This window comes from Acipenser ruthenus, chromosome 37, assembly GCF_902713425.1.
Source record: "Acipenser ruthenus chromosome 37, fAciRut3.2 maternal haplotype, whole genome shotgun sequence".
In the NCBI taxonomy this organism is placed as follows: Eukaryota; Metazoa; Chordata; class Actinopteri; order Acipenseriformes; family Acipenseridae; genus Acipenser; species Acipenser ruthenus.
Window position 1 is genome coordinate 5,872,548 of NC_081225.1, and position 21,843 is coordinate 5,894,390.

The 21,843-nt window shown below is 40.7% G+C and overlaps 1 protein-coding gene across 4 annotated transcripts; it reads left to right on the forward strand.

The window, feature by feature from the left end:
- Positions 1 to 70: 70 nt before the first annotated feature.
- Positions 71 to 14,745, forward strand: LOC117397822 (uncharacterized). Of its 4 annotated transcripts, XR_009310849.1 has the most exons (7): positions 71 to 378; positions 2,696 to 3,232; positions 3,327 to 3,382; positions 3,527 to 3,639; positions 3,746 to 3,853; positions 3,956 to 4,078; positions 4,436 to 14,745. XR_009310849.1 is itself a non-coding variant. In XM_059008734.1 (6 exons), exons 1-5 carry the CDS (start codon positions 202 to 204, stop codon positions 4,030 to 4,032), a joined length of 960 nt encoding a protein of 319 aa, XP_058864717.1. In that variant the 5' UTR covers positions 71 to 201; the 3' UTR covers positions 4,033 to 4,078; positions 4,436 to 14,745. The 4 variants fall into 4 exon arrangements, 2 of the variants coding, with proteins under 2 accessions (XP_058864717.1, XP_058864716.1); XR_009310850.1 differs by lacking the exon at positions 3,746 to 3,853 and having other exon boundaries at positions 71 to 181; XM_059008734.1 differs by lacking the exon at positions 3,746 to 3,853.
- The last annotated feature ends 7,098 nt before the right edge of the window (positions 14,746 to 21,843 follow it).

The following is a 21,843-nucleotide window of genomic DNA, read 5'->3' on the forward strand; positions in this document are numbered from 1 at the left end:
GAGTCATAGGGCGGGCGTTAGAGAATCGTGAACCAATTGGAATGGATTTATCAGCTTCACTTGGAAATAAAACCAAGGACAGTAAAACGAAGACTAGGACAACAAAGCCCATGATTCAATGCGCGTATGACTACAATACAGGCGCCATTATTGGAGCCCACTCAAGAAGTGGAGGGTAAAGGTAATACAAAGCATTGAGAAATGGTGTGTTGTGCAGCGCCAAAGTGCTCTAAAAGGGGTGATAGACGGCAGAAGAAACGGACTTTTCGTTTCCCAAAGGATAGAAACAGATGTAAGGAATGGGTCTTATCAATCAACAGAGTAGGACCGGACGGAGTGACGCTCTGGACTCCTACTCCGGGTTCCAGGCTATGTGAGGTAACACTGTAACTAACTTTCCAGAGAACTTCATTCACAAGTCATTGAACGACTGTCAAGTGTTTTCTCAAAATGTGTGTTTTTATTCATTTAACAGATGAGATTCTGGGATCAATAAGCTACTAAAAACCAAACGAGCAAGATGGGCTGAATGACCTCCTCTCGTTTGTAAACTTTCTTATGTTCTTATGTTCTAAAAAAAAAACAGCACTACTACTAGTACGACTGCTGCCCCCGAGTGTTGCTATGTGAGGTGCTCCTGTCTGGGAAGGGCTGATCTTCATTCTACAGTCGACACGTTATGAAAAACGTTAACTTTTACTTTTATTATAAAAATAGCTGTCAGTTTTTGTGATGCAGTTACAAACATTTAAGGGTGTAGCTAGAATAGATTTTTACTGAGGCAAAAATCTAATTTTTTTCAAAAACATGCCTGCATATCCTGTTCATGTTACGAAGGTGAAAGTTATCATCTTGTAAAGCCTGGAGACTATTAATGCAAACTGCAAAGCAATATAACTCTTTTTACCCAGTGACCCACCTTGGATGATGTTTGAAATTTCATGAGTCATATTTTCTTAAAATAAATGTCCCAGCAAAAACACACCAACTTAAAATCACCATATTTACACTGTCAGAAATATGATATTAAAAGCACATGAAGAATATAACTTATAAATATGAATAAGTAGATGGGTTTATACCTTCATTGAGAGACATGCGTTTGGTTCACTACTTAAGTTAATGCTGAGACTGGTGACACTGATGCTACAGCTGGAATTGGTTAGACTGGTGCTGGCACTGCTAGGACTAGTAAGATCGGTGCGGAACTGCTGGACTGGTAACACTTGTGCTGACACTGCTGGACTGGTAAGATTGGTGCTGACACTGCTGGACTGGTAACACTTGTGCTGACACTGCTGGACTGGTAAGATTGGTGCTGACACTGCTGGACTGGTAAGATTGGTGCTGACACTGCTGGACTGGTAAGATTGGTGCTGACACTGCTGGACTGGTAAGATTGGTGCTGACACTGCTGGACTGGTAACACTTGTGCTGACACTGCTGGACTGGTAAGATTGGTGCTGACACTGCTGGACTGGTAAGATTGGTGCTGACACTGCTGGACTGGTAAGATTGGTGCTGGCACTGATGGGACTGGTAAGACTGGTGCTGGCACTGATGGGACTGGTAAGACTGGTGCTGACACTGCTGGGACTGGTAACACTAGTGCTGGGACTGGTAAGACTGGTGCTGACACTGCTCGGCTGGTAAGACTGGTGCTGACACTGCTGGGACTGATAATATAATTTAATTGCTGTTGCCAAACAGTGAATTTATGGATAGAATTACCTCCAATTCTTCTCACCCATGGCATCAGGCCATCACACAAAAATAAAATACATAAAAGTACTAAAACTAACAGCTATGAATCGTTATATCGGCGTTGCCATTGCACAAGAAAAACAGACTGACAGCAGAGAAACAATATTAGTACAAGAAGAAATAAAATGACTAAACATTCTTACCTAGAGATGAGGTCTGGAGCTACACACAGCAATTGCAAATAAAAAAAAATAAAAACATGTAGATTATGCCACGCTTAATGAAAGTGGGCACATTATTAAAAAAAAAAAAAAATTAGATACACTTTTTTTTCCCCAAAAATGTCCAAAAAGAGTCAATGTACGCTACGATTTCCACCTCAATGTACGCTACGATTTCCACCTCAATGTACGCTACACCCCTGGGGCGTATACTACTAATTTTAATGCCCTTTACTCAGCCAACTTTTTGAGTAACTTGTGCAGAAAGGGTTATTAGTGTATTTGTTTGACAAATAACAGTGTATTTATGCTGACATTTCGTACCTTCTATTTTTTGATGGGAATATTTTTGCTTTTGTACGACCTTAATTATCAGTTGCAGCGTACCAGTGATTCAGTCACATCAAATGGACTGAAATGCGGACTAGAAAACCCTATAAATCTGTATTAATTTACTCCTGATTGTAGCGTACTAAACAGATGGTCCCTGTAACTGGTTTAACTGATCTGAACAAGTGGTATAAATTAGACCGATAATCATGTTGTAGTTTATTTGATTATGTGAGATCTAAATAATGTTCATATAGTTTTTATTTTAATATTAACGTTTAATTGTCTCAATCCTAAAATTCAAGAATTTGTTTATATAATATAAAAATGATTTATTCTTGGACAGCCTTAGGCTTTAGATGTATACAGACTAATTTAGGATTCTTGTAGATTACGCTCAACATCTTCTCTAGTTTTATATGTATTCCTTCTTGTTACAGGACCATTTTTCAAGTGCCCAGTTTGACAGCTATGGTTTCCTCAAGCGTAACGCTGTACCAGATAAGGTTCTTGGCGCTCCTGTAAGACCAAGCAGACGTACCAAAACTAGGCAACAGGCAGCAGTACAAGTAACCTCAACCACAACAATGTACAGCATAACTGATCATTCCTACTGCAAGCTGATTGGAGGTGACCATCCTCTGGAACATGAAGTTTCCACCCACGTGGATTCTGATGCATCAAAAGACGACACTGAGCATTCCTGTCCTGAAATGAATGCACATGATCCATCTGTGGAAGGTGGGTCCTCTGTCCATGTTCATTCAAATTCACCAAAAGACACTACTGATCTTTCTGCATGTGAAACTCCTGTGCATCATGCTTGTGTGGAAGATCCATCCTCTTTCCACGACAATGTTGATCCACCAGAGGATATATCAGAAGTAACAGTGCGAACCTTTGACAATGTCAAAGACAGGCCATCACAAGACAAAGATCTATTGATTGAGAGTCTCAAACTGGAGGTGGAGAGAAAGGTAAGTGCTTAATCATTCTATTCAGATCCTGCTGTTTTACTGCCAGAAACAATTAAGGGCAGATAGTTCATGATCCATGTTAATTTTTTTGTAGGAACGGATGCTGGCCCAAATCTTCCGTCCAGATCAAATAGAGTGGCTTGAGAGCAGGTAAACAAAGCAGCAATTTTTTTTTTTTTGGTATGTTTAATGGTTGCACGGAATACCAAACGTCGTTCTGCATTTGTTTGAGGAGTTCAATCGGTCAATTCAAATCTTTAACCTTTACATATTCTTTGTGATGGGATTTTACAGACTCACACCTGGCTCAGGACATGATCTTTACAAGTGGTCTTCAGAGACACTTAGTAACAGTTTGAAGATCAGAATTGCTTGTGGACTGAACGGATATGAATACCTAAGAAAGGGTAAGTTATAATTTCGTTTTTTTTTTCCAACAGTACATCAATATCATGTGTATGTTGCAGTCAATATATACATTTAGTTACTGACTCATTTTTATCAATAAAACAGGCGTGTGTGGGGAGTGTTGTCAGGGATCAAAGGTCATTGATCAGTTGCGGGACCAATGACCTTAGTCATGTGACCAAGGAACTCATTGGTTGTTGATGACAATTTGAGGTAAAATGTTGACTTAATTTACTTTCATTGCCTGCCACTTTTGTGAAGGGGACTAATGTGAAATATGTTATTGTAAGTCAGTCATTATGCTCTACTTTACAGAACTCAAGTATCCAATCCCAAGTTACCGCACGATAACCCGACATTTTGGCGCCGTTAAATTTGCCCCAGGCATTTAATATGACATTGCACCTCCCAGAAATTGCTCGCCTTGCAATTTTGAAGGTAAGGTGGACTATACGCAGAATATTTAGAATACCTGAGACAGATATCATTTGATTTGCATTCTTCTCTTTCTAAACATTGAGAGTTCTCTGTATTAAGACAACTTGTCTAACGTGACCAAAAGACCACACCTTCTTTATTGCACAATGGTACATTATTACAGAGTTGCTAAATGTTCTCTTTTTCATCTTCTTTCTTTTATACTTTAGTACTGGTAAATGGGTAATGTATTCTGTTCCTCCATGGCGTTTCTGTCTTTGGTTCTTGCATTCTTGCAACATTTTTTAGAGTGCTCAATTGCTTTATCCACAGATTTCCTCCCCAGTTTAGAATGTCCATTATGTTCCTTCACTGCAGCAATCCCCCACAACAGCTCAGGAGAACTGAAGGTCAGTGGGCGTCCTCCGATACCAAGACCAAGTAAATTGCTTCTTTGCACCCGGGAACTCGAGAGCGGATGTCGACGAGCTACCGGCCTCTGGAGGCCAAATGCCAGCCCTGCATGTGTCCGTCAGAGATCACTGAGTGCCTGGCCGATAGGGTTTGCCGTAGAGCAATGAGGAGAGAGTCCCTGCTAGATTTGCTGGTGCACCAGAACCAATGCGATGCTCCCTCTGGAATCCCCCTCAAAGACCATGACTTGGCACAGACAGGAACCTGTGCACTCATGACTGTATAACACCCTACACACCACGCAGCCATGCTTTTACCAGGTAAGCCACTCGGCCCCCTATGTAAATATTTAATGATGTGAGTTCCCTCTTCTGTAAAATGAAAGCGGTTTGAGAAAAAAGACTTGCATCCTGAATCTGCAGAGAGGGTTTGAATCGGAAGAAAAAAGAGAACCAAAAAACCACTGGAAACAGGAAATGAGGATTTCTATTGTTGTTGACACCTGTTGAAGATTCTAACCCCGCTTCCCCCTATAGTTCTTATATTTTATTTAAATAAAGTGTAATATAAAAAAGAGACTTGGTTTTAGTTCTTCATCCAAGTACAGTTTTTAATCATTAGAGGTTACTGTGTATTTTTGTTAAACAGTCATCAACTACCTTTCAACTAATAAGAGACCTGCAAATAATTTAGAGTTGTAAATGACTTATTTGTAAATGCAGACTCTGGGTATACTCTGTCTGGAACTGCACTAAACTGGTTTAAATGTTATTATCCTTGGGAGATTCAGCATCAGGATTATCTATAATTCCTGTAGCATTCCCCAGGGTTCCATTCTTGGTCCCATATTATTTTCTTTATGCATGCTACCGCTGGGGGAGATATTTTGCAAACACAGTGTACATTTTCACAGCTGTGCTGATGACACACAGCTTTATATTTCTGTGAAACCTACGGATACCTATGCAGTCTCTGAATTAATTGAGTGTCTGAATGATGTAAAAATCTGGTTGTCTCAAAATTTCTTGACGTTAAACTTGGATAAGACAGAAGTTTTGATTTTGGCGTCTCGGCAACAGCTAGAATGTGCCAATTCTCGAATTTAAATTCAAACCCAAAATCAAAGGCCAGAAATGTGGGATTCACGTTTGATTCTGATTTATGTATTGAGGCTCATATTCGACATATTGCTAAGATTATGTCTTGTCTTTCATTGCCGGATTCTGAGAAGTTAATTCATGCTTTTGTCTCATCTAGACTTGATTTACTGCAATGCTCATTTTGCCAAAGATTAAGACAAAAAGGAAAGGAGAAACAGCTTTCAGTTACAATGCTCCCAGATTATGGAATAAACTACCATCTTGACATTAGAGATGCAGAGTCACTTCATATTTTTTAAATAGCATTTTATATAAAATGTTACATTATTATTTTTTTTTATTTCTCTAATATTGATGTGTTTTTTTGGTGTTTTGATTTATTTTATTGTATTTTTTTTGTTTGTAAATTTAAGGGTGTATAATTTGTGGGATAAATGTGAAACAAGCCTAGTTCCACAAACCTGTCAAATGTAGTTTTTCACACATCTGCAAATGTAACTTGTGATCGTATTTTGATACGTATCAATATGAGGAAATGTTCGGTTTGCGAGTACTTCTGTCTAGAATAAAACAAATCATTACAGTAAAGTCGCTAAGAAATGTTAGGTTCATATCATAATCCTGCTTCCCTGAAATAGAAATGTAACCATTACCACATGGGTATTTACTGCCTAAGGAACCAGAAACCTGAATATTGATATACCAAAGCTGCTGAATGATCCTGTGACACAGTCATGCCCCGCCCCTGAGGGTACCTAAGGACTGCGCTCACATACCTCAGCGTCATTCTTCCTTCAAGCCTGCTGCAATCATGGACGCAGCGACCTTGATGATAATAACCTAGCGTTCTCTTTCAAGTACGAAATGTAACCATTATCGTGTGGGTGAGTGTACCAAAGCCATCACAAGAGCAAGATTGCAAAATGACTGGAATGCTACAAGGCTAAGCTGAGAGGCTGTCTTGTGTGTTACCATACTGAAACCCAGTAACAAGTAGCTAGGGTGAAAAACTTGAGGGAGAAACTCACCTCTCAACTCCTGTATTGTAAGGGTCCACTGGGAAACCGCCATTAACAGTTAAGCTCCAAAACCAGGGTTTTGAGGATACACGACATTCAGCCTGTAGAACCTGGTAAAGTTATGGAGAGTAGCCCACACCGCCACATTTGCATATGTCCTTGACAGATGCACCCTGGAATAAAGCCCTCAAAGTTGCCATGACCCTGGTGGCAGTGAGCTTTACTGGAGGGGGCAAGTTGGCCTACTCATAGGCAGTCCTGACTGTGTGTGCTATCCACTTGGACAGCCACTGCTTAGACAGGGCTTGACCATGGGTCTTCGCCCCATAGCAGACAAAAAATTGTTCAGACTGCCTCCAACTTTTAGTCCTGTCAACGTAGTACGCCTGGGCCCACACTGGGCAGAGCATATGGAGCTGCTGCTCTCTGTCAGACAGGAAAGGAGGCAGATGGAAAGCCTCCAATTCCACAGACTGGTTGACGTGGAATGCCGAGATTGTCTTCGGCAAAAAGGCAGGATTGGTACGAAGTGTAACCTTTGCCCTGGCCTCTCTAAAAATTAAGCAGGCTTTCGCTATCGAGAATGCCTGCATCTTACTCACCCGCTTTGTGGAGGTGATAGTGAGCAAGAACCCGAGGGTACAGTGGGTTGATCTATCTCTGCTCTCCTGAACCTCTCCCAAATGAGGCTCACCACCTCGGGGTGAAGCCTCCACTCTGAGCCACTGGGAACTCTCCTTGAGACAAGGTCCACCTCCCAGTTTGTCACCCCAGGCAGATGTACTGGAGGTTCTTGTGTGCCCAGAGCAAAAGCTTGTGGGCCACGTGATGGAGACACGGTTATGGTTATCTGTATGGACAAGCACATGTCTCCCTCGAACCGCTTGGAAAAAATTCTGCAAGGCCAGGTAAACCGCCTGCAGCTCTAACATTCCACGCAGTGCTCCAGCCCAGACTGCGGTACACGTAGGTGTAGATGAGCCGGCTGTTTCCACCAAGAATGCCTTTAGACAGTGATGAGACACTGTCAATAGGTGGCCACGGTTCAATATGTGCTGCAAAACCCTGCTGTTGAACCATGCCTGCAGAGGGCACATGTGCAGGAGACCCAATGGAAGGGTCTGGGAAGCTGCTGCCATCAGGGCCAGAAGTTTCTGGAACGTTACTACCTTTAGCACTCTGCTGTGCTGAAAGAGCTCTAAGCAGGCGACTATTCTCTGCAGTCTGCCGTTTGACAGAGTGGACAACATGGCCCTAGAGTCCAAGCACACTTCTAGATAGGAGGCTGTCTAGGAAGGCATGAGCTGGCTCTTCGCATGACTCACAGTAAGGCCTAACTATTGAAGGCGGCTGGTGACAACTTCCGTGTGGGCCTCTGCCAGTCAGTCATCCAGATAATTGAGCACTCTGATGCCTTTGAGTGTCAGTGTGGCTCCAGGATAGCTTCCATGCACTTCAAGAAGGCACGTGGAGCTAGGGAGAGGCCAAATGGCAAGACACAGAACTGGTACGCTGTTCCCTGAAAGGCGAACCACAGGTACTTCCTGTGCGCTGGTCTTATGGGGATGTGGAAATAGCTGTCTTTTGAGGTCCACCATGGTTAATCAGTCGCCTGGCCTGATTGACTGCAACAGCTGTTGTATCATCAACATTTTGAACACCTTCGGCTCAGATACAGGTTGACCTGTATGAGGTTGAGGCTACCATCCCACTTTGGCACTAGGAAGTACCTGGAGTAAAAACACTCCTCCCACTATCATGTGAATAGCCAGTTTTTGCAGCAGAGCTGCTCCCTCCTGAGACACCACAGTGGCATCCTGTGGGTCCGTGATTGATGTTGTAGTGGAAGGGAGGGGGAGCATGCTTGAACTACAGCTGAATAACCGCTCTGAATAATAAGCATTCAGATGTCCGTGGTGCATTGAACATAAGAAGAACATAAGAAAGTTTACAAACGAGAGGAGGCCATTCAGCCCATCTTGCTTGTTTGGTTGTTATTATTATTATTATTTATTTCTTAGCAGACGCCCTTATCCAGGACGACTTACAATTGTTACAAGATATCACATTATTTTTTACATACAATTACCCATTTATACAGTTGGGTTTTTACTGGAGCAATCTAGGTAAAGTACCTTGCTCAAGGGTACAGCAGCAGTGTCCCCCAGCTGGGATTGAACCCACAACCCTCCGGTCAAGAGTCCAGAGCCCTAACCACTACTCCACACTGCTGCCCTTGTTAGTAGCTTATTGATCCCAGAATCTCATCAAGCAGCTTCTTGGAGGATCCCAGGGTTCCAGACCCTCACAATTCTCTGTGTAAAAAAGTGCCTCCTATTTTCTCTTCTGAATGCCCCTTTATCTAATCTCCATTTGTGACCCCTGGTCCTTGTTTCTTTTTTCAGGTCAAAAAAGTCCCCTGGGTCGACATTGTCTATACCTTTTAGGATTTTGAATGTTTGAATCAGATCGCCGCGTAGTCTTCTTTGTTCAAGACTGAATAGATTCAATTCTTTTAGGCTGTCTGCATATGACATGCCTTTTAAACCCGGGATAATTCTGGTTGCTCTTCTTTGCACTCTTTCTGGAGCAGCAATATCCTTTTTGTAACGAGGTGACCAGAACTGAAAACAATATTCTAGGTGAGGTCTTACTAATGCATTGTAAAGTTTTAACATTACTTCCCTTTAAATTCAACACTTCTCACAATATATCCTAGCAACTTGTTGGCCTTTTTTATAGCTTCCCCACATTGTCTAGATGAAGACATTTCTGAGTCAACATAAACTCCTAGGTCTTTTTCATAGTTCCCTTCTTCAATTTCAGTATCTCCCATATGATATTTATAATGCACATTTTTATTGCCTGCATGCAATACTTTACACTTTTCTCTATTAAATATCATTTGCCATGTGTCTGCCCAGTTCTGAATGCTGTCTAGATCATTTTGAATGACCTTTGCTGCTGCAACAGTGTCTGCCACTCCTCCTATTTTTGTGTCGTCTGCAAATTTAACAAGTTTGCTTACTATACCAGAATCTAAATCATTAATGTAGATTAGGAATAGCAGAGGACCTAATACTGATCCCTGTGGTACACCACTGGTTACCTAGCTCCATTTTGAGGTTTCTTCTCTAATCAGTACTTTCTGTTTTCTACATGTTAAGAACATAAGAATATAAGAAAGTTTACAAATGAGAGGAGGCCATTCAGCCCATCTTACTCGTTTTGGTTGTTAGTAGCTTATTGATCCCAGAATCTCATCAAGCAGCTTCTTGAAGGATCCCAGGGTGTCAGCTTCAACAACATTACTGGGGAGTTGGTTCCAGACCCTCACAATTCTCTGTGTAAAAAAAGTGCCTCCTATTTTCTGTTCTGAATGCCCCTTTATCTAATCTCCATTTGTGACCCCTGTTCCTTGTTTCTTTTTTCAGGTCAAAAATGTCCCCTGGGTCGACATTGTCTATACCTTTTAGAATTTTGAAACCACTCCCTAATCCATGTGCATGCATTTCCTTGAATCCCTACTGCGTTCAGTTTGAGAATTAATCTTTTATGCTGGACTTTGTCAAAAGCTTTCTGGAAATCTAAATAAACCATGTTGTATGCTTTGAAATTATCCATTGTCAATGTTGCATCCTCAAAAAAGTCAAGCAGGTTAGTTAGACACGATCTCCCTTTCCTAAAACCATGCTGACTGTCTCCCAGGATATTGTTACCATATAGGTAATTTTCCATTTTATTATAGTTTCCATAAGTTTACATATAATAGAAGTCAGGCTTATTGGTCTGTAGTTACCTGGTTCGGTTTTGTCTCCCTTTTTGTGGATCGGTATTACGTTTGCTATTTTCCAGTCTGTCGGTACAACCCCTGTGTCAAGAGACTGTTGCATGATCTTGGTTAGCTTGTAACCAAGTTTGTAAATAACTTCTTTCATTTCTTTGAGTACTATTGGGAGGATCTCATCCGGCCCAGGGGATTTGTTTATTTTAAGAGCTCCTAGTCCCTTTAACACTTCTGCCTCTGTTATGCTAAAGTTATTTAAAATTGGATAGGAACAGGTCTACATGTGGGGCATGTTGTCCATGTCCTCCTTTGTAAAAACCTGTGAAAAGTAATCATTTAATATATTTGCTATTTTTTTTTCTTCATCTATGATTTTGCCATTTGTTTCTCTTAGACATTTAACCTCCTCTTTGAATGTTCTCTTGCTCTTATAATATTGGAAAAACATTTTGGAATTGGTTTTAGCCCCTTTAGCAATATTGATTTCTATCTCTCTCTTGGCCTTTCTAACTTATTTTTGACTTGTGTTTGCAGTTCCAAGTACTCTTTCTGTGTACTTTGTTTTTGGTCCCTTTTAAACGCTCTGTAAAGTGCCTTTTTTCGCTGAATATTTTTTTTAATTGATCTATTAAACCATTTTGGCCATTTTGTTTTAGATTTAGATTTGTCTACTTTTGGGATGTAATTGTTTTGCGCCTCTAGTACTACATTTTTAAAAAACAGCCATCCTTTTTCTGTGGATGTTTTCTCTATTTTACTCCAATCTACTTTTGTTAGTCTCTGTTTCATACCTTCATAGTTTGCTTTTCTAAAATTGTAAACCTTAGCTTTAGTCATTACTTTTGGGGTTTTAAAAAATACTTCAGTTTGCCAATGGCTCTCTGACCTCTGTTTTAATTATTCTGTCTTCGTTATTTAAAAAGACTAAACCAAGGCATGCCTCCCCTCTAGTCGGTGCCTTGACAAAGTGCGTTAGGAAGCAGTCGTTTGTCATTTCCACCATTTCAATTTCGTCCGTCGTGCCCCCCACCGGGTTCTCCCATTTTATACGGGGGAAGTTGAAATCCTCCATTAGTATGGCTTCTCCTTTTCTACACGCATTTCGAATGTCATTGTATAACAGATTATTTTGTTCAGCGTCTGAATTTGGCGGTCTATAGCATGCTCATGTTATTATGCCCTTTGAATTTTTGTCCATTATTCTGACCCATATTGATTCTGCATTGTTTTCTTTGTCCTGATTTAACACCTGGGCTTCAAGGAAAGACAGGCAGGACAGAAGAGGAGGAGGGGTAGCGCTATACATAAGAAATAGTCTTGAAGCCCAGGTGTTAAATCAGGACAAAGAAAACAATGCAGAATCAATATGGGTCAGAATAATGACACCGATACTCCAGATGGCTCCCTGAAAAGGAGCCCTGGGCCTGTGGCAGCAAACTCCTAGTACTGCTGCTCAACCTGTGGCTTGGCCCGTCCCAAACATCACCTCTGTGCCAGTCTTTGAGGCTGCTGGAGCCAAGGGCGCCAGTTTGCCGCTGGTTTGTGCACTGGAGGTGGTCGTTTGGGAAGCAGGCGAACCAGCTCCTTCGTGGATTCCTGTCTGCAGTGAGAAATTAGGCACCTGGACCAAGGTGGCAATAGAAGCCTCAACTGGCGGAAATTATATATAGTGCGTCCATCGACCAGGAAACAGCTGTTGCCGGATGATACCAGGAAAAAGAAAATCTGGGTGAACTCGGGTGGATACGGGATAGGCGGTAGACTCATCGAAAATCGAGTTCCTTGTTTCGGCTTCTGTAGGCCAGGGCACTTACAATATTGCAGTGCTCCTCTTGATCAGCGGTAGAAGCTCTGCCGACAGGGAGTGCTTAACTGCAGGGGATGAGCTGTCAGACTCCTGAGGAGTCCTCAGACAGGAACTGTTCACCTACCTCCTCAGAAGTGGCAATGGACAGTATGTCCTCCTGTGGCCAATCTGCGCTCGTAGGCCCCAAGGGGACAGGCAGGCAGGCGGCACTGAACGGTCCCACAGTAATTCCGTGAGAACATTTCCTTGTGTGTGCAAGGCCTCGAAATGGCACACGGAGAGTTCAGGATTTCAGGTGAAACGGTGCATGAACGTTTGTTTACAAAAAAACAACCGAAAACTGGTCACAAAATAAATGGGTACATAGGTACCTGGAGGAAGCGCACATATATAGTGAAGCGTATTTAAACAGATTTCTGTTCATTTGCAGGATGAGGTATCCCTGCAGCAACAATGTTGTTGCTCTGCAATCTTCTGAAGCAATCGTTACCTTGCAGGAGATAAAAACAGGAGAGTTTACTGTACCATCAAAGACATATGTGGCTGCATTTCCTTGGTCCCAGGAGAGGCTGCCCCCTTTTGTACACCTTGGCTTCGCCCCTTATCCAATTATCTGGGTTTGGAACCAGGTGTACCTTGTTCCCCTCCGCCAGCCTCCTGGCAGGCTGACACCTACAGAATGTTAACCCCGTAGTTGCTAGAGCCCGCTGGATGGGCAGGTTCCTCCTGTTCCCCCTGCTGGTGGGAGGTGAACTTTTCATAGGGATAGAACCCAGGCATGATGCAAGGAGCAAGCAATGCAGTATATAATTATACAGTTTCTGCCTCAATCTGCTTATAGATTTTGACTGGGCGGGTCAAGACCTGAAAGGGACCGGTTTGGTACCGAAGCATCGGTCGGTAGTGGGCTGTGTAGGACCGGGTAGAAACCAGGACGGTAACGGGTGTATTTGGTACTGGTTCGGTGACTTTAGCACCGGCTCGCTATGGTACGGCACTGGGTTGGAACCCGGTCGGTACCAGGACGGTGGTTTATCTCTGTTTTGTGGGATTGTTAATCTGTTTCCTGGGGTGAGAGCAAAAAGTATCCTCTGGGGCGGGGCACGACTGCATCACAGGCTTGCTGAGCAGCTTTGGTATATCAATATTCAGGTTTCAGGTCTTTAGGAGGTAAATTCCCATGCGGTAATGGTTACATTTCATACTTGAAAGGGAAATAAGTTTTCCTTCAGAGTCCAAATACAGTCCTTTGTTTAAAAGTAACATGCTTTTAGACTTGAACATAGAGCTTGTTTAATTATATGTATCACGGCACTAACAAACAATTTGAAAAATAAAGCTGCATAAGCTTTATTCTTCAAAGTGCATCATCGTAAGTGCTGTGATGTGAATATATGTAAAATAACTAGCTCTAGGTCCAAAACCACTTTTACTTTTAAACAAAAATGACTATTAGCCCCTAGGGCAGCAGTGTGGAGTAGTGGTTAGGGCTCTGGACTCAACCAGAAAGTCGTGGGTTCAATTCCAGGTGGGGACACTGCTGCTTTACCCTTGAGCAAGGTACTTTACCTAGATTGCTCCAGTAAAAACCCAACTGTATAAATGGGTAATTGTATGTAAAAAATATCTTGTAACAATTGTAAGTCGCCCTGGATAAGGGAGTCTGCTAAGAAATAAATAGTCATAATAATAATAATAATAATAATAGAAGGAAATCTTTTGATTTTATGGAAGGCTTTATTATTTTACTTGTATCATCGATTAGTACTGTGATGCCTTGTTAGAATATGGTGAATAAACTTGAGTTCTGGAGGGAGAACGTTTACAATTGAAAGTTGCAGAGTTTTGCGTCTGTTAAATAGCAAAAATAAATATTTTCCATGGGTAAGGCAATAAACAGTTACAGTCTACTTCAAAGTGGTCATTCCGTGCTAATTAAGATTTACTTTCCTAAAAAAAGACTCGCTGAATCTCTGCAGAGGAGTTTTGAATCGGATGAGAAAAGGGAACCAAAAACCCACTGGAAACAGGAAATGAGGATTTCTGTTGCTGTTGTCACCTGTTGATGATTCTAGTTCTACAAGTTCTATTTTATTTAAATGAAGTGTTTTAGTTCTGCATCATCTAGGATTTTATGATTGAGAAATGTTTTATTAAACATCATGTAATCAAAGAAACTACAAAATGATATTGCAAAAGTCTACCGGAAGCCATAATAGTAGTAAAACTACAAAGGGGTAACGTATGTTAACATAGCCTTATTCAGCAGGTTTCATTCGACTTTATGAAGGAAACATTGTTAATTCTATCCAGTAATGCAACACTTTTGGCCATTGCTGTAGTAACAACCATCTTGGTATCCCTATAATGGAGAACACACTGTGTTTGTGTTTAGTGTTGGTGTGTAAAACTGGACTTTTTAGTTACGGGTCAAACCCGGGGAATTACAAATACCGAGTGATACACGCCGCTGTATCACTCCATCATTATTATTTACAGGTGTTTGCCATAAGGCTCTGGACATTGTTAATTAAATCAATAAACACCCTTGCACCTGGAAATCATTGTCTGTGTGTTTTATATTCGCTCTGCACTGCACTCACCTGTATTCACTCACCACTTTGCCACAAGAACACACACTATATGTCCAAATAAAGTATTATAATACATGTTTCGCGTATTTAAGTTTTGTAAATTAATGTGTGTCTGATTTTAAGGAAAAAATGCATTTAGTGGTTTAGCTCTTATCAAGAATAACAGCTTTGTTTTCCATTTATTTACATGATGTCCAACTGGGACAGGGTATGCCTGCCCCTATATTTATTTGTATTGTTTTTGTATATTGTTATTATTTAAATGTACTTTGTGGGGGGAAAACCCTGTGGTGTTATTATTGTTGTTGTGTGTGGCAGGGAAGAAGTGAAAAACCTTCCCTGCCAGAAATTCTCGTGTGGAATGTGTCTTCAAATTAGCTGATTGTTTGCCAGTGTGAGGACAGCCACATCAATATAAACAGCAGCTGTGTGCTGGGAAGGGGTGGGTTCATTTTGGTGTGGTGTACTGTGAAGTTGCGTGTCGTGTTGGAAGGAGATTCCGGAGAGAAGAGAACTGTCAGGAGTTAAGTGTTTTGTTTGTTTGTCTGTGTTCCTGTTTTGTGCATCCAGAGTGCTGTTGCCATCCCGGGAACTGACGCCCCGCATGACCCTTCTGCACTCTACCCTGTCTGTGCACTACAGACAGCTGTCTGCATCCCGGGAACTGACGCCCCGCATGACCCTTCTGCACTCTACCCTGTCTGTGCACTACAGACAGCTGTCTGCATCCCGGGAACCATCGCTATCAAGCCAGTGCCCAAACCCGGAAGCAGCCCTATCACCTGCACCTGCACCTGAGCACTGCACTCACGAGCTACACTTCACCCCTGGACTTCACTGGACTGTACAGCGTGTTTTTAGGGTTTGTTTATTTTGGCCACTGTGCCGTTTTGTTTTGTGCTTGTTATTGTTATTGAATAAAGAACTAGCGCATTGGAGACTCGCCCTGCAATACTTTTCCTGTGTATTTCCTGGTCTGTGACATCACCCACCCAGCCATCCGTGACACCAACACATGATTTATGTATTTATTTTTTAATTTTTTAAATGTGTGTGTGCTGTGCTGTGTAGAAATACAGATGTGGGGGAAATGACATATGTTTCATGTGAAACGTCGATGGAGTATCCTTCTAGAAGTAGTTCTTTACAATGGCATCCCTCACTGCCCATCCAGCAGGTCCATCCTGTTGTGGTTCTGCTAAAGATGCATCATGGTGTCCTGCCTGAGGCTCAGGCAGGTCGGCGCTCAAATCCTCACCTTCAATTGCTGGTACATTGCATTTGATACCTATATTGTGCAAAACAATGCAGGCTAGAATTGTGTTGCATGCTCGTAGCAGTTCCATACGCAATTCAGACAAGCGAATCATCTCAAGGACCCCGTTGATGCGTTCTAGTGTGCATCTCGTTTTAGTTATTTAATTTCTACCAAGTAAATAAAAGAAAGATTCTTGGGGGCTCCCGAGCGGCGCATCCGGTAAAGGCATTCCGCATGGAGTGCAGGATGCGCTCTATAGCCTGGAGGTCACGAGTTCGAGTCCAGGCTATTCCAGAGCCCTCCCGAGTCAGCGCAGGGGTGGTAGCGGTGAGCTGAGCTTCAAATAATAATTGGCCATTCCAAATTGGGAGCAAATAATAAAAAAAAAAAATTGGCAACGAGTAAATTTACAAAAAAAAAGACTCTTTGCATGCTTTATATGTGCAATTACTTACATGGTAACAGTATCCTGGGAGACAGTCAGCATGGTTTTAGGAAAGGGAGAATGTGTCTTGATTTCTAACCTGCTTGATTTCTTTGAGGATAATTGCAAAGCATATGACATGGTTTATTTACATTTCCAGAAAGCTTTTGACAAAGTCCTGCATAAAAGATTACTTCTCAATGTCGACCCAGGGCACTTTTTCAACCTGAAAAAAGAAACAAGGACCAGGGGTCACAAATGGAGATTAGATAAAGGGGCATTCAGAACAGAAAATAGGATGCACTTTTCTACACAGAGAATTGTGAGGGTCTGGAACCAACTCCCCAGTAATGTTGTTGAAGCTGGGATCCTTCAAGAAGCTGCTTGATGAGATTCTGGGATCAATAAGCTACTAACAACCAAACGAGCAAGATGGGCCGAATAGCCTCCTCTCGTTTGTACACTTTCTTATGTTCTTAAAAGTGAGCAGTGAATTGTCAAGGTTTTTTTTTAAAAAAAAATTTCTATATAAAACATAAGAAATAAATAAACCTGTGTATTAATACTCATAATTTAACCATCATATCTTTTTAAGTTAATCTATATCATAAATAATGGCCTATTTAAAAAATAAATAAACAATTTTGTTATTGTGATATTTTGTAATCCAGCAGTTGTATTTTTTGAAAAAACTGATCTAAACGATCTGAACAAAAGTAATCTCGATCACAAAATATAGGATTACCTAATCCGGGTCCCTGTTCTCCAGATTAAATTTTGATAAACCGGCCCCAGGTGTCATAGAAAACGCATCCCCTGATTTCCTCCACATACACACATATCTGACCATCCTGAGATTTACAGCAGCTTGTAGCACAACAGCTAAGATTGGTGAATTAAATTAACAAAAGATAACAAGTTTTCTCTCACTCTAATTGTTTGCAGTGTCATTACCTGTTCTTTCTGCACCACTGTGATGAAATTAAGAATATTTCTCAATTAGTCCATACGTAGGTCAGTCTTTTTCTGACGTTAATTTTATAGCAGGAAACATGTGCAACTGATAATGCTTGTTATTCCACATCCTGTGTTGCAGTTTGTAACAGTAGTTGCATGTATACACTACAAATACAAAGCACATATGCATACAACCTACAGAAACAAACACACTGTGCACAATAACTGCAAAAGCCGTTTCATTTGACAAAGTGCAAACAGAAACTAACAAAATTGTGAAAACGAAGTCATTATTTACAAAAATAACATAAAAGGCTTTTTTCACATTACACTGCTGCATAACACGACTTCAAAAATGAAAAACTATAATAAAATAAACACTATTGTGTAACCAGCTGTAAACTGGTTATAAGTAGGCCTACATACACAATTGTAAAATCGAAATAATCTTTTTTTTCATAACCATGACAACGGTGCTGAGGTGGGACGGATATATTTTTTGAACCGCAAGGACGAGCTAGACTTGCCGCACCGGATTACAGTCTGATACGGTTTGGCATGAAATGTTTTTAATTGTCAATAACTGGGTGGGCCCATGAGCGAAATGGGGGGGCCCAGGCCCCTCAGGCCCAAGCGTTGCGCCACGCCTGATTCTCTTCTTCATCATGTTATGGAAATTAAGAAGAAACCATGCTAATATTTCATATAACAAGAATGCACCAATAATTAAACACGCATTGCATTAAAAAGGGTTTTTGTAACGACTTTGTAAGATTTTAGAGTGATGTTACAGAATAGCTCCAGTTTCTTACCAAGTCGTGTCCATCCAGGTTTACATCACAGCTAACTGGAGTGTTCTGCTAGTCATCTCTTTCTATTAAGAGCGAATTGGGGAATGGCCACACCTGTGATTGCTGGCAGGGACAAAATTAACCCCATCCCTGCCAACCTCACATTCCCACACACACTATTTACACACAATTACAAATGTTGTTTTCCTGGTGTTAATGGACAGCAAGCAACATCCAGGAGGCTGTTTGAGTTTGTTGGTTTTCCAAAGTGCTGGGAGCACTTTGTTTTGTTCTCAGTAATAAACACGTTTAATTTAATTAATACCTATTTAAAACATCTTAAAGGGAATTACTCAGAAGAGTATCTGCACAGACGGGCGGACACGTTCCCATGACATGAATGAGGACCCGAAACACTGCTGTGTAGTGGAAAGAAATTTCACCTTCCTGGAAAAAAAAGAAAAAAAACTCCCGCTGCCTAAATAAACACTGTATGTACATTTAAACACTGCGTATGTACATTTAAACACTGCGTATGTACATTTAAACACTGCGTATGTACATTTAAACTAAATATAATTCGGCTCTGGTTTAAAAATAACAGTGTCAAATTACCTCTACTGGGTAGCTTGCCACATTTTGGACTTTAAATTTACTTAAACGACAATCAATGAAAATCTCTTCTTAATAAGAGCTGCAAATTTGAAAGGTAGGTTCACAAAACAGCTGTTGCACTGGGAAGTACAGATGAATATTTGAATTGCTGAGAAGCAATCACCAGTCCACAGTGTGTGTGCAGACTGCTGTGCTAACGTTTTAACAGTGAGTAGTAAACCTAAATGCATTTATGAAGAGCTTCCACCCGCATTCATCTGGCCCTCTGCTTCTCACGCGTGGAGGGTGAGCTCACACTTTGTTGCTTCTCCTGTAATATTTTGATCTTTTCCAACGATTATCACATTGATCAATGCTGTCCCTTTGCAGCATGGATTCTTGGGACACACAAAATAAAGTATAAACATAAATGGAAATTATTTTTAATGTATAAGAATACAAGTGCTTACAAAAATGAGTGGTTACATAAAAAGCAAATCTGTCAGTTTTAACAGCACTCATGTTAATAATAGGTAGGTTAATTGCAGGTGGTTTTGTGAGGTGTGCCATTCATGATTCACACATAGTCATACCACTTTTCCAGAGAAGCTACACTTTATAATTAATTTCCTTTTCTCTCATTCTGTATCCATTCTACTTTTTAGTACACCTTTAGGCCACCCCTCCCCTTTTCACTCATAAACGACAATTTACATCCACCTAGCTCTTAATAATCTCACCTCCATGTGCAGTTTCTATTCTGTACATTGATGAAGGCACTGGCTGAAACATTTGTCTATTTGAGTTAGTTTCCTATTAAGTTTGACCTCATCAGCAGGGGATAATTTGTAAACAAAAAGGTACCAGAACTTCTAATTAAGGATTTGCAGTAGCTTTCATGTATGCTTCAAGTTGTCATCTAATTGTTGGTTTCATGCCTTGTTGTTGGTGTTGCCTAGCTATGTGTGAACATAATCTTCAGGTTTGAACAATACCAGCGGCGGGCCGACTAATCTGATAAACAGGAGTGACAACACCGTTGTTATTAAGAGCAATTTTCTCACTCCTAGACATCGCGTCCTGTAATATACTCTTCTGTCATTCAATTAATGGAGCAAGAAAATATTTCTTTTTTTATTGTACATGTATATAGAGTTCTGTTTTTGTTTTAATCATACAGTTCATCATTTGCAAACTGTATATTTTTTGCTTGTCAGACAAGCACAAATGAACAAATGAACCCCTGTTTATCAGTGTTGTTTAAGTTATGGAGCGATTGCATCATTGTGTGCACCATGGCATGTTTTGTGCCAGAACGACAATTCAGAACTTGTCTAAGTTGGCTTGATACACCCCAGCATGTGTAGATATACCCCAAGACACTTTGTGCCACTCTTACTACAAAATATATCAAAGATACGTGATTGAAATATAAATAAATTACTGAAAGCCTAGGGGGTATATCATGTGATCCAATCAGTTGTAATGAATCTCCTCCTAGTGACTGATGAGTTCATAATACTGACATCAGCATAAGACACGTACTTATCTACAGAGCTGCTAGTTGAATGGTACAATGTTCATCTTTGGAGTATTTCGCTATTCATTTATAGCATCGGACACTGAAATTAACAGAATGTTGTTTTTTTTTGCCATGTTCTAATTGTGTTTACAGCACACTTTTTAAAGAAAATCAGGGTTTAGATCGCACTAAGTGCATGTTGTATTGGATCAATAGATACTTCTGAAGGATCTTCTCAATAATGGCTGAAAGTGATTACTATGATATTCTCATATCCTCAAAAAGGGTCTGCTCCCATTATCACATACAGCAAAAACAGGGAACTGTTGAACATAGCTGGGGGAAAAAAAAAACATTTGAAGTTTTGCATCTTCCGTATGTGCCCATGAGGTCGCCATGCATGAAAAAACATCAAGGAAATGGCCTCTAAATATAAAGCCGCAAGACTATAAAGCCACTCATTCGCGTAAATAACAATGTTATCTTCTTTATTATGTATACAACTTCCGTAAAGGTATTATTCAGACTTTGGGTTTAATCATTGTCTAAAAACAAAATAAAATAAATAAAAGTAACCTTAAAAGCTTTTTTTTGCTTCTTTTTTTTCTTTCATAATTACAATAGGCCTAATAAACATACATAAGCTACACTGAAATGTATGGATGTTATGAAGTTTTACATTTAAATTTTTGGGGCAGGCAAATGTGAATTTGAATAAAGTCATTTTCAGATTTAATCTAAAATACAATTAATTGTTCTTAATTTACATCATATAGCCATCTTTGTACAGCTTGATTTTCCACATGGTTGCTTGATGTTGCACAATTGTAATAATAAAGTAGTAATGTTCAATATATTGTATAACTGTATTGATTTGATATTTGAATTGTTTTCCGTTCTTTGCTTTTGAAGTTCAGAGAACATTGTGCTGCTAATTGGTGCATTTACTACTGTAGTGGAGCACAATACTGTCTCAGTTTACCTTTAATGTGAAGAATCATGTGCTGAGGATGCAAAAACACTTCTCACTGACACTTTTTTAGGAATCTATTTATATTAAAAAAAAAAAAAAAATGCAGACAAGATTCAAATATGGTGGAAAAAATAAACTAGGCTAGACTAAAATTGCGAAGGAACTGATTACGATTCTCCGTCCCCCTTATATGCTGTCACGCATGACCCCTTGGTAAACGAATGCAGCTGCCTTTACAATCTGCGGCTGCAACATTGTTTCCCTTCCGGGTCAATACGTTCTTGCAACGGAGTCTCGCTTTCTTCCAGACTGACCGACTTCCTGACCTGGGGAAAGAACTATCAGGCTAGGCCGTCAAAAGAACTCTGTCCTCACTGCTTAGTGCCCTCACAGGTCGGGAGGGAGATTTACAACCAAGATTCATTATGTTTCTGTCACATATCCCACCGCTCAGAGTGGAACCGAAGGAACACTCGGCTGAATCTACCTTTCCCATTACTCCCCCCTCTCGGGAAAAATAATCCACATTTTGATGGTCTTTCCCAG

Excerpts from the sequence above, each read along its gene's own strand:
- LOC117397822 (XM_059008733.1), top strand. The coding sequence starts at position 202 with ATGGTGTGTTGTGCAGCGCCAAAGTGCTCTAAAAGGGGTGATAGACGG. Across the intron at positions 3,233-3,326 it reads AACTGGAGGTGGAGAGAAAG|GAACGGATGCTGGCCCAAAT; the intron begins GTAAGTGCTTAA and ends ATTTTTTTGTAG. Across the intron at positions 3,383-3,526 it reads ATAGAGTGGCTTGAGAGCAG|ACTCACACCTGGCTCAGGAC; the intron begins GTAAACAAAGCA and ends GGGATTTTACAG.